The sequence below is a fragment of the Callorhinus ursinus genome, unplaced genomic scaffold (genome assembly GCF_003265705.2).
Source record: "Callorhinus ursinus isolate GAN/ISIS: 27379988/994484 unplaced genomic scaffold, GSC_fseal_2.0 scaffold9, whole genome shotgun sequence".
Classification (NCBI taxonomy): domain Eukaryota; kingdom Metazoa; phylum Chordata; class Mammalia; order Carnivora; family Otariidae; genus Callorhinus; species Callorhinus ursinus.
This window is the reverse complement of record NW_027397071.1, coordinates 24,763,742-24,776,807: the sequence shown is the minus strand read 5'-3', so window position 1 is coordinate 24,776,807 and position 13,066 is coordinate 24,763,742. Positions and strand designations below refer to the sequence as shown.

At 44.0% G+C, this 13,066-nt stretch overlaps 1 protein-coding gene across 9 annotated transcripts in view; it reads right to left on the bottom strand.

Annotated features, from left to right (window-relative positions):
* Window positions 1–13,066, bottom strand: part of TGFBR3 (transforming growth factor beta receptor 3) — a 199,060-nt gene that overhangs the window by 51,760 nt on the left and 134,234 nt on the right. For 8 of the 9 annotated variants that reach the window (XM_073896325.1, XM_025872178.2, XM_073896324.1 and 5 more), the window contains one exon: window positions 1,454–1,637. In XM_073896325.1, coding sequence (XP_073752426.1) covers window positions 1,454–1,637 — 184 coding nt within the window. Of the gene's footprint in view, window positions 1–1,453; window positions 1,638–10,857; window positions 11,066–13,066 lie in introns of those variants that run through there. The other variant, XM_073896326.1, reaches the window with a different exon arrangement.

The window sequence follows — 13,066 nt, the reverse complement described above, 5'->3', positions numbered from 1 at the left end:
ACACATTTTCTTATTCTAACAAATTCTGGGGGGCAAAGGGTGAGTAATCAGCATTCTTTTATGCTACTAGAGTTCTCCTTCAGAAATGCAGACCACTGGCAGGGCTTAGAATCTTTGTTAAAAAGGTTTTTCATTTTGTTCCAATGGGACTTGACTTCTATTATAAGCTACCTGACCACCCTCAGAGTCCAGTAACAAACTTCAACTTTTTGAGTCCAACACTCATCTAAAACTCTTCTCTCTACTCTGCAAAACAAGTCTTTCCATCCAGGTGCCTGCTTGCATTTTTAGGTTGCGCTTACTTGGCTAAGACTTAATATACGGCATCAGAAAACAAGCATTAGGCTCAAGAGTCAGGAAACCTGGGTTTGAATTCTGGCTTCGCCCCTTGCTAATAATGTGGATTTGAGCAAGCTAGCTTCACCCACCACTAACTCCTCTGTAAAATGGTGGAAATAACGGTTTCCCCCTAGGACTGCTGGCGAGGTTAAGTGGGGTCCATGGGAAAAGCACCCGATGCGGCCTCTGCACACAGCACACATTCCAGCATCAGGGTCTGTCTTTCCTGCACCTGTCACGCAGCCCAGGTATAAGAATGGGCCGAGAGCAAGCATTCAATAGCCCATGCTGTGTTGTCATGCTGCCTGTGTTAGGGGTGCCAAGTGCTGCAGAATTCAACAGAAAGCGGATGGACGCTGCCGATGTGAAATGCAGTTTTCACCTAATCACCTGACCATGACAAGAACTCATTCACAAGAGTTGTTATTTCTAGTAACTTAGGGGGGCTCCAAATATACTCAACTAAAAATAATGATGAAAGAAGTTATTTTTAAAAATGGGCCTTCAAGCTGAGGGACCAGATATATATATCCTTCTGCAAGGCAAGGAAATTAAAATGGGCCATCTCTGATCAAGGCCACACAGTTCCGTTCTCCAATAATTTTGTCCTTGTAACGGTCGTGGGTATTAAAAATATATTCAAACACTTTTCCTCTGCTATTGTCCAAAATCTAACTGATGTTTCAAGACCATAAACTAACACTGGCTTCCAATGTTTGCAGGTTAATAGGGAAGGGGATGCCCTAACTGTTGACTCATTCTGGCAACTCTTCCTTCTTTCCATTAGCGATCACTTCCTTTCCCTCACCTCAGATTCTCACCCTTTCCTTACTCTGACTTCTGTGCATGCGTGTCTTCTAAACCCTACGCCACAAGCTCCTCCTCTCTCAACCATGCTACTCCCCATTTCCTGCTTGGCTGTTACCAGGCCTATTTCCTCCGAAGGAAAAAGGGAAGAAGTGAGCATGAGGGGAGCAGGCCCAACGATCTCCTGGGTCCCTGCCAGCTCCAACGTTCTGTAATTCTGTGATTCTTTGCCCTAACCACCTGCTCTCTGAAAAGAAAACAACTGATGTCATAAATCAGTCATTAATTGAAACCACATAAAATTTACCTTCTCCCACTTTAATATAAATGTTTCTTGCTATCTTGAGTTCCGTGAATGAAGTGACTGCTCCGTACTCCTTTCGAGCCCAATTTAACAGATGTTCGTTTCCATGGGGGAAGCTCCTTTCTTCTGTTTCTGCTGACAAGGAGAAGTTTCCTGATGAAAATTGGACCGTGGAACCCTGAGACACCTAGAGGAAGTAGAAGAGAATAGAGGAACATACATATTTAATGTGGTGCAGTCACTGGGAGCTGAATCTTAATTACAGAAGGCACTTATCAACCAATGGGTATTTGTCAGTCCAACCCCTTTGCTCTGTTATACAGGCAGATCATCTTATTTCAGCAGCTGATTCAAGAAACAGTCCCAGGGCTACTTCTCCCAGAAAACAACAAAACTATCAATGATGCAGGATGTACGTAAGAATTTTCAAAGAACTCTGTGATGAGAGACTGCAGAGTGCGTTGCGAATTATCATTGCTGTTTTTTTCTGATATCTAAATTGAAGTAATTTCAGGTAATGCATTTCAGGTCGAGCAGAAAGTCTTGGTGAGTGTTGTCATGGGCTTGTAGTGGGCTTCAAGATCCCGGACAAGCAAGCCAAAGTCCCGGTAGCAAGTAAACTTGACTTCTAGGTCTCCCACGACCATAGCATCTACCGACAGTCACCACCACGGAGACACAGCAAGAATCCCCCTTTGGTTTATGTTCTCCTGGACACGGAGATAAAAAGAATGACTGGAGACTGCCAGTCTTCTACCACATTACACTGCTTCCTAGAAGAAAGATGCATGTATGTTACCGTTTATTTTGTAAGACCCTCAAATACCCACAGATAATGAAGTCAAGAGGCTGTTAGACTGATCCTCATAAAACTTTCAGGATGATTTATGCAAGTGCCACATTCTTGCTCGATGTATTTAGACAATTGCTGACCCAGCACATCATGGTATATATAATTAACACATACAAAGGAGGAAAATTATCATCTTGTTGCTGCACTGTAATCAAATTTAGTTGGTGAAAATATGCATGTCATCTTAATTGGCTAGCTTTTGCAAAAATAACTGATTTTATGAATATCAGGGTGAAACCTCAAATTGTCAGCAAAAAGGTTCATAAATTCCTAAGTCACACAACTATAAATGTATTAAATTTCACATTAACAATTTACCACTAACAAAAAGCAAAATAGTGTCTGAAGGGGTTATAAATAACCAGACAAAAAGCAGGTTGAGAACACAGATTTTGCTTATGGTTCTATCGCTTACAGCAGTGTTTTCAAGCTTAACGTACATACAAAATAGTACTAACCCTAACTATTGTGCTGGCCTTAATATTTTCCATTCAATTATATGTATATACAGTAGTCTCCCCTTATCTGTGGGGCATACCTTCCAAGACACCCAGTGGGTGTCTGAAACTACAGGTAGTACTGAACCCTATGTATACCATTTTTTCCCTATACATACACAACTATAATAACGTTTAATTTATAAATGACACACAATAAGAGATTAATAATTAGTGATAAAATAGAGCAATTAAAACATGTTATAAATAAAAGTTATGTGAATGCGGTCTCCTTCGAAATATCTTATTATACTATATTCACCCTGTGATGATGTCAGATGATGAAATGCTTGCGTGAGGAGGAGCTTCTGAGTGGCTCAGTTGGTTGTGTCTGACTCTTGATTTCGGCTCAGGTCACGATTTCAGGGTCATGAGATCGAGCCCCACGTTAGGCTCCACGCTTATCGGGATGCTGCTTGAGATTCTCTCTCTCTCTCCCTCGGCCCCTCCCCCTGCTTGTACGCTCTCTCTCTCTCTCTCTAAAATAAATAAATAAATCTTTAAAAAAAAATGCCTACGTGAGGAGATGAAGTGAGATTAATGACACAGGCATTGTGACGCAGTGTTAGGCTACCACTGACCTCCTGACAATTTGTCAGAAGGTGGATCATCTGTCTCTAGGCTGCAGCTGACCACCAATAAAAAAAAAAAAACATGGAAAGCAAAATTGCAGGTAAGGGGGCACTACTGTATTGTTTTAAATGCTAGCAAAGAAGTTCTTCACCAAATTGATTCCATGACTACTAATGCTGTGGTCTCACTTTTGGCTGAAAAGTAGAAGCACTTAAGAGCTTCTAAAATATCCTAAGGTCCAGGCCACACCCCAGACCAATTAGAATCTTTGGGATGGGACCCAGCCATCGGAATATTTTAAGGCTCCCTGAGGGATTCCCAAGGTCAGCCATGGTCGAGAAGCCCTGCGTTAGTTGGTACTGAGTAATCCATAGTGTGAAAAGCATTATTATAGGTCAGGGACAGTGTGGGTACCTTGCAGCTTTCTCTATACCAGTAGTTCTCAACTGGGGTGATTTTGTCACCCTGGGGACTTCTGGCAATGTCTGGAAACATTTTTTATTGTCACAATTGGGAGGGAGGAGCTATCTAGTGATTAGAGCCCAGGGATGCTGCTAAACATCCTACAATGCACAGAGCAGCCCCCACAATCAAGAATTATCCAAAATGTTGGGACACCTGGGTGGCTCAGTTGGTTAAGCAACTGCCTTCAGCTCAGGTCATGATCCTGGAGTCCCAGGATCAAGTCTCATATCGGGCTTCCTGCTCAGCAGGGAGTCTGCTTCTCCCTCTGACCCTCCCCTCTCTCTCATGCTCTCTCTCTCTCTCTCTCTCTCAAATAAATAAAATCTTTAGAAAAAAAAAAGAAATATCCAAAATGTCAATAGTACTGTGACTGAGAAATCCTGGTCTACACTTTGAACTGACCACATATTAGTAACATTCAAATATCTACTGGATTCCCAGATTAGATCCCCAAATTGACAGCCCTCCAAATGCTAGAAGTTGGACCGTCGAGTACTTAATAAAGAATAAGGGAATCTTCCTGGTTTGTGTTGGCCCAGGAAGCCCAGAACTAATCATTACTATGCTGGACATAAGCCATGACCTCGAACAATAGTTGCCACGTCCTGCACACCTACTATGTATCAGGCACCACGAAGTGCTACGAGGTGTGGTAATGACACTTGCCAAATGTCCCGATGTGAGTTCTATATAAGTAAAACCAGTGGGGACGGTTTAGCTTCAACCTTGTTTTGACAATGCCTGCCTAAGAAAAAGTTCCTGAACCGTTTACCTGCCAAACAGTAACCATGCCAACCTGTGTCCAAATCCTCCGAGGCTTACTCACCAACACTGAACTTCAGTGTTTATCTGATATTTCTGACTTAAGCACTGTAGTAAAATCTTTTCACCGAGAAGCACTTGTGCTAAAAAGTCATTTTTATCAAGCCCGTCACCAAAAAAACCCACAACAGTGCAAAGGCCATCGTCCCTCTGCCAGCACAGTTCTGAATGTTTAGGCAAGCATCCCTCGATGCTCCACTCCTTTTGCCCTCATTCATGTGACAGCTATGAAATAAAGCACTTGAGTTTTAAGCGTTTTACAGAGAGTGCGTTTCTTCAGCGTGGAAGGTGGGCTATACTGTGTAAATGAGAGAAGAAATAGGGAGCAACTTGGAAATGTATCCTCAAGTCACAGAAAAGCAATCCTATGGCATGGCTGGTTCTCCAAGAAGGGGCAACGCCTGGCTGATCCCTCCAAGTACCATCAACCCCGCTCAAGTCTGTGTTCTCCCAGACCAGTGGCAACTAGGTTCATACACTCACGGCTGAGGAATCTGGAAAAGGAGTGAACTGCCACTCCTCAGGCACATTCCAATATGCAGAAAGCAAAGCTTGCCAGAGGCAGTGAAGTGTCCCTGACTGCAGGTCAGTGGAAATTTTCTGCTGTGGCAAGGGGTTAGTCAGCACTCCTCCTGACCACCCGTTCTCCTGGCTCTGAAAAAGCTGGACGCGGACAAAGGCCTCCCCCAACCCCCACCGAGATTTAGGAGGTAATGTTATTTCCATCTGATCCTCGGGACGACCTGCGAGCGAGGCTACTGTGATCTCCACAGTAGAGAGGAAGAAACCTCAGAGAAGCTACTGGCTTACCCAAGGTCAGAGAATCAGCACTGGAGCAAGACCAGAACAGGAGACTTCTGACTCCTGGTCAGAGCTGGCCTCTAAGCTAACCCTGCCACAAAGAACACCTCACTAGCTCCCAAGACAGATTTCTGTTCTATCTGTAAGCTTTGCCTTCCACCCACGTGTCTGAGCTATGCCTTCCAGACCAAGCATTCCTTCTTCTTTTCTCCATGAGACAAGCTTTCAAATGTTTGAAGATGTCGTTTGACCCCGATCATGACTTCGGTTCTTCAGGGCACTATTTCCAGCCCCCTCAACTCCTCCCCAGATACTGTGGTTCTCAGATCCTCACCAGCACAGTCTCGGAAATGTGGTGCCTGGGACAAGACTTGGGGTTTGGGGTGCAATCTGGCAAATGCACTGCAATGGTTAATTCTGTGTCAACCTGACTGGGCGACAAGGTGCCCAGATAGTTGGTCAAACATTATTCTGAGTATTTCCGTGAGGGTGTCTATGGATGAGATTAACATTTAAATCAGTAGACTAAGTAAAACAGACTGCCCTTCCTAACATGTGTGGGCCTCAAAACAGTTGAAGGACTGACCCTTCCCTCTGAGTAAGAGAAAATTCTCCTGCCTGACCAAACTCATCTCCTTCAAACTGGGACATCGGCTCTTCCTGGTTCTACAGTAGCCTGCTGGCCTTCGGATTCAAACTGGGACAGACTCTGCGGAACTGGGGACTTGCTAGCCTCCATAATCATGTGAGCCAATTCCTTACATCTCTTTACATATATACATGGACCCTTAATGAGGCCCAAAATCACATTAGCTTTCCTATCAGCTGACTGGTATCTCATATTTATTAATTTATACTTTAAACATACTTGTGACAAATACTTATTGAGCACCTGCTTCCACTCTGCCAGGCACTGCTGGAGACGCTGGGATAACAGTACAGAAGGTGACAGACAAAACTCCCCATCCTTGTGGAGCTTACAGTCTGGTAAGGAAGTCAGAGGAGCATGGTCAGTCAGTCAAATATGTAATAGCCTAAGAAGTGCTATGGAGAGAGAAGAAGAGAAGGTTTAAATGCTGTCATGGGGAAAGTCCAACTGAGAAAGTCATTGAGCAGTTAAAGCCCTGAAAGAGAGAGACAGCAAGCCCTGTGGACGGACGTGAGAAGGAAAGCAGTTAAAGTGTAAAAGTCAGGCAAGGGGGAGGGGCAGCAGGGAGGCCAATGTAGCCAGAGCACTGGGATTGGGGGGGTGGTGGAATGGAGGACAGGTAGGTAGAGAGGTCAGTGAGACCAGGAGGTCCGATCTGACCTTACCTTTACCCAACCTTACCCTGCTGGTAAGGACTTGTGGTGTTTAGTCTGGGTGAGAGGGGCCACCACTGAGAGTTCATGAAAACATCTAACAAACGTTTTAACAGAATTACTCTGGCTGCTCTGGCCAGTCTAGACTGAAGGGAGACAAGAGCAGGGGTCCAGGAGTAGACTTCTGCCATAACCCCAGGGAGAAAGGGTGGCAGCTCACACCAGGGAGGTGGTGGTGGAGATGCTGGGACCTAAATCCCCAGGTCTTTATTTTGTTGGGTCGAGGCTTTTTGCATCCTTCCCTTATACCAGTAACTCTTTCATATAAATACAAAGTTCTATATTCCTTAGACCCATATTTGAAGTCTGTAGAGAACACATAAAAATCCTCATCCTGTTAGCTGTCACCATCGCTGTATTTCATACGTGGTGTCTTGTACACATTCATCTGAATCCCTGAGCAGTGGGGTGGGCTTTCAAGTGTACTCTCATGCTGACCCCAGCATGCTGAACAGCACTTGCTGGGGTCCCAGGTTGCTCAGCAACTACAAAGTTAACCCCAGAGAACTGTCCTCATCTCATCTCTAAGGGCATCGTGCTAGAACCCGCCTGGAGTCCTGCTGAAATAAAGACATGCTCTATCACTCTCATCCCTCCACGGGCCACTCCCTAGTCCCTGCCTCGTCTTCATGGGATGCTATCCTCATTAGAGTCTGGCTTGGGTTAAAGTCTGTGGAAGAACCTAGATGTAAAGAGAATAATGACAACCAAAAAATAGTTTTTCTCATACAAGGAGGGGTTACAATCACAATTGCAAAGAAAATAACTACATGAGTGAATATGGAATTGTTTAGGAAAATGTGAAGAGCAAGGATTTTATATTCAGATAAACGGCAGAAACTTTCCAAGGCTATTTATTCTATCCCCCATTCTCCACCTTATTTGTAGGTTCTTGCCATGCTACCACCCCACTTTTGATTCGAATATCTCAAGCAACCTGTATCTCAAGGATTACAAGCACCCCCTATCTTCCAAGCCGCCAATCCTATCTCCTTCCTGCACCCTGGCACCTGAGAGATCTTTCTAAAAAGTCAACACATGATGATGCAGGGTAGTATCTAAGCATCTTAGATGGCATATGGCCAGAGAGGGCCTCTCCCCACCCCTCCCCCATCTACTCACCATTCGGAATCACTCAGCGGCAGACACAGCCTGCTGCTTCAGGCTCTGAAATATTTTTACATCCTGCTCCCCACCTGGACCGCTCTTTCCAAGCCTCCCCAACTCGCCTCCTCTCCTCAAGGTGGAGCGGGGCACAGGTGTCTTGTCACACCTCTAGTCTAGCCCCTCTCTCACATGAACTGTGACTATCAGCAAACCTGACTGAAGAACAACACCGGAGGGCCAAGAAAGCACCTTGTTCATTCTAAATCCCCGGGCCTGGCACAGAGCTTGGCACAAAGCAGGGACTTGGTAATTGCTTGTTGAATGGAACTCAGTTCTGTTACTTACAGGAAAGGATATGCCACAATTTCTTTGTTCCTGTAACCCAAACTCCTTACTTCCCTCACTGCCTGGGAAATGATCTTTTAGCCAATCTTTAAACCCCACGATTTGCTTTTTCACCCAATAACTCCAACTAAAAACCAATTATTAAATCATTCAGTAGTTCCATGTCTTCCCCCCCGCCTCCCCAAATTCGGTGAACTTTCCTCCTGCTTGCTAATTAAAACCCAATCCTCTGACATTCCCTGACATGACAAACATCTTCCTGTGGGAATGAACGGAGCACTGAGCTACAAGAATCCTGATCCTTAGCAAGTAAGCGTCTGTTGAAGGGGCAACCGTGAAGCACTTCACTGCCCAACCACCCCCGGGCTGCCGAGATGCACACGGAGCCACCTCTCCTCCTGAATGCTCTTCCCTGCTTGAACCACACACATTTGTATTTTCGATTCTGGTTATGCTACCAGATTTTTTTTTTTTTAAAGAGCAGAACATTACTCTATCTGCCAGTGCTGGGAGTTTTATTACAAGAACTTACAGCTAGGCAACGAGAGCCAAGTTTATTATTTTTTCTGGATCAGATTCAACAATCTTGTCCAAAAAGAGCAAGAAAAAAGCAAAAGAGGCAACCAGCCCTTTTGTTTCCACACCTGCATTTAAGCTTTAACTCTTAAAGTCCTAAACAGATCCACGGAAGCCTCACGATTTATCTCCCAAGCCCAAGTGAAGTGAACAAATCCTGGCTGATGGGTGCCGTCACCATTTTCCTGGAAAAGGGGTTCTCTGTTTTAGCACTTAACTCCGCACATCGGCTGACTCAGAGGCCTGGTGGTTGCCTCACAGTATCCCTCCGGGCCTCCCCCAGGTTGGTTTGGTCTTCAGTGAGGGGGGAGACAGAAACTTCGCGGAGGATGGTGCCATCCCATAAGGACTCGTCTCGTCCTGTCCCCTGCCTCACTGCCCCCACCTCACAAAGAACGCTCCCAGATGAACGATCCTGATAAAGAAGTCTCATCTGAAGTTTCACCTCACCCTCTTCAAGGCCCCTCACATGTTACATTCTCATGGGGCCTATTTAAAATTACAATCCAACCCCCCAGAAGCCCCACTCTAGCAATCCTGATGCCCCCCGCCCAAACCTGCTTTCCATGTTCTTATTGCTATTAGATTGAATAGTCACCTTCCTAAATATCATATGATTTACTTATTTATTATGCTGATTGCCCATCTCCTCCCACCAGCTTGTAAGCTCCCTCAGAGGCTGGGATCCTCGTCTGCTTTGCTCGTGGGGATATCCCAAGCACCTACAATCGTGTTGTGTATGGAAAAGAGAGTCAAGAAGTACTTGTTTAATGAATCAATGAATCTTGAGGTCTGATCAACTGGTAGTACCTGCCTAAAGTTCTGTCACTGAGAAGGTTTCAGAGGTCATTCACATAGAGAAGTCGTGGAGAAACGAGGAGTGCCGTGATCGATCACACGTCTGCCAATGGCTTGGGGCAGCCTGTACTTGCTGCACAGCTGTCCAGCATAGTAGCCACAAGCCACACGCCACCGCTGCACACTTGAAATATGGCTAGGGAAACTGACCTGTGCTGTAAATGTAAACTACATACCAGACTTTGTACTGTGTCACATAGCACAAGAAAAAAGTAAAGAGATCTCAACAATTTTTTTATTGATTACATGTTAAATGATATTATTTGACTATCCTGGGTTAAATTACATATGCCATTACAATTAATTTCACTTATTTCTTTTACCTTTTTAAAAGATTTTATTTATTTATTTGAGAGAGAGAGAGAGCGTGAGCACCAGAGGGGGGAGGGGCAGAGGGAGAAGCAGACTCCCCACTAAGCAGGGACCCTGAAGTAGAACTCCATCCCAGGGCCCTGGGATCATGACCTGAGCCAAAGGCAGATGTTTAACCGACTGAACCATCTAGGTGCCCCATTTCTTTTACTTTTTTAAACGCACTAATAGAAGATTTTAAATTGCCTCTGTGGTTCACATTTTATTTCTATTGGACAGCACTGCTCTAGAACCACCTCCAGTATGGCTATAAGGAAGCACCGATAATATCAGTCTATCCATCTGCTTCTTGATCTGGTCTCAGAACATAAACTAATGTCAAGAAGCCTCCTCAAGGCCAATACTTCACAAAGTGTGATCCCTAGACCAGTTTAATCATCCTGCAGATTCCAGGATGGGTAGGAAGGGAGGGTCCAGGAAACTGCATTATAACCTTCCTCCCACCACCCCCATAATTCCAAGGCATACTCGAGGATCACTGCTCTAGACTGTAGATCCACGTATTATTTAAATTCCAAATAATCTTTGTCAAGCATGAACGGGATTGTATACAGATCAAGCAAGAATCCTCTCCTCTGCGCTGCTAGAAAAAAAGGGGGGAAAAAAAAAGCCAAGAGGGAGAGAGTAAAGCCAAGTCATGGATGGAGTCATCTTCTTGCACATCTAAAAAGAAAGAAATGGGCCTTGTGAAATCAGAGGGGCCACAGCACCCCAAAGATAAAGAAATGCCTGCTGACATCTCAGAGGAAAATCTGTTCCAGGAATCAAACACACACCTTGTAAGCTGAGCTGTGGTCCATTTGGAGCCTGAGTTATCGGTTGGATGAATGCCTGCTATTCAGGTTGAATAGCTCCTTGGGGCAGCTCTGCTCTGCTCAAACGCCCAGCTTCACATATTTACATGACTTTGGCATTGGTCAAAGGGCAGCATGTAGACAATCAGGATCATCTCCTCTCCCTCTTCTGTCCTGCCCTAACCCCAACTTTTACCACTCCTATTCCTTTCCCCTGACTCCTGTGCAGACAAATCTCTTTTTGGAGCTGCCTGCTTGGGAAAAGAGAGCAAAGCAAGAAAAACAAATAAAGCAAAGAAAAACACATCAGTATTTCCAAAACACCTGCTGTGTCAAGTATTTACTAATTCCATTCTAGAGGAAAAAAAGACAACAGGCATTTCTCTTGACTTTAGGTTTCTATGTAAATAGGATCTATGCAGATGGGTCCTAGGACTCATAACAGTGCCCACACAGAAAGGCATTGAGATTATACTTTAGTGTATTTTGTGCATAAAGTCCAGTAAAAACAAACTCACATAAAGTACTGGAGTGGTACTGAAATATTTACCTCCCAAATGAGGACTAAGCCCTACAGTCTGAAAGAGGAAAATCACACACTCTCCCTACCCAATTCCTGGGAGGGCTGTGCTTGCCTATTTCCTCCAAAGCCACGTGATGTGAAACGTGATCTGAAACATGTTTTCTATTAACCATATATCATGACTCAGTGTTTTTTTTTTAAGTTTGTTTTAAAGAAATAATAACTTCCATGCCCATGAACCTACAGTCATAATTTGTAATGCTACATATTCATGAGCCATGTGATTATGGTATCTGCCAATCACGCATTCAAGAAACACAAGTCCATGAAACCATTTAAAAATTCTTGGGTGTTTTTTTATATTGTATCTACAACCAGATTACTTTCTTTTACTAAAACGACTTAAAACATATTTGACACTTTTTCTCAAAACATTCATGATGGTCACCCTCTGCTTTTAATTTTTATTTTTGCTGAACTATAAAGAACTAAAGGACCGAAACTGTCCTCTGTTCTTAACACCCAACATGTTTACACAGGTCCAAGAGGAAAGCTCTGAGATGTTGCCCTCGGAATATAAACATGCACAAACTTGAATGTGAGCCACTACAAAACCAATACTCTAATCTCCCATGGCAATGTTACAAAAAATGATACTATATGTGAATATACAAAGAGAAGCAAAATATGTCACTCCACCTGAAAGACAGACTCAGTCCACACAGGTTACCAAATTAATGAAGCATGAGCTGCTTTATAATGTACAGTTTTCCAAAGTAGAGTCCCAGGCCACACAGGGACCCTTGATGGTCTTAGAAAATGAGCTCTACAGACTCCTAAATTTACCCTTTCTTATCCGCCAATGTTAGCAGGATTTTAGGATGAGCATGACCCAAAATTTAAAGTGCACTTGCCATCTAAAGGGTATTTTTCAGAGGAGCCTGGGTGGCTTAGTCAGTTGAGCATCCAAATCTTGATTTCAGCTCAGGTCACCATCTCAGGGTCATGAGATCAAGCCCCATGTCAGGCTCAATATTGAGCCTGCTTAAAATTCTCTCCTTCCCTCTGCTTAAGATTCACCCCTACCCCTACCCCTACACTCATGCGTGCACGGGCATGCTCGTGCACTCTTTCTCTAAAAAAAAAAAAAAAAAAAAAAAAAGAAAGAAAAGAAGAGAAAAGAAAAGAAAGGTTATTTTTCAGGAAAAAAACAAAACGTTGGCATCATTACTATTACTTGCCATGATCCTCAATCTGTTTTTGCCCTCCAAATGTGCTTCTGGGAAATCCCTCACCAGGGAAGATTCTTTTATTTTTCTTTCAAGTTACATCCAGTCTGCCAACCCAGGTTCAAGGGCACAAATGGAAATTTACAAGTGCTTGGCTCTAAATAGGTTCTTAGAATTCCCTTTACAGAATTCCTCTTTATCACGATGGATAATCTAAGTTCCATTTTATAGACAAGGAAATTAACACTCAGAGAAGCTACAGGAGCTGTCCAAGCCACACAGCTGGTAGAAAGCAGAGCTGACAACAGAAACACAGACTTTCTTTCCCACTGGAGAGCTGTTCCTACTCCACTACCATGGAGTAGTCAGCTACTGAACTCAAGAAATCAGTACAGCTGGGTAGACAGAGCCCCACCATAGCCTCCAAGCAATAGAACAC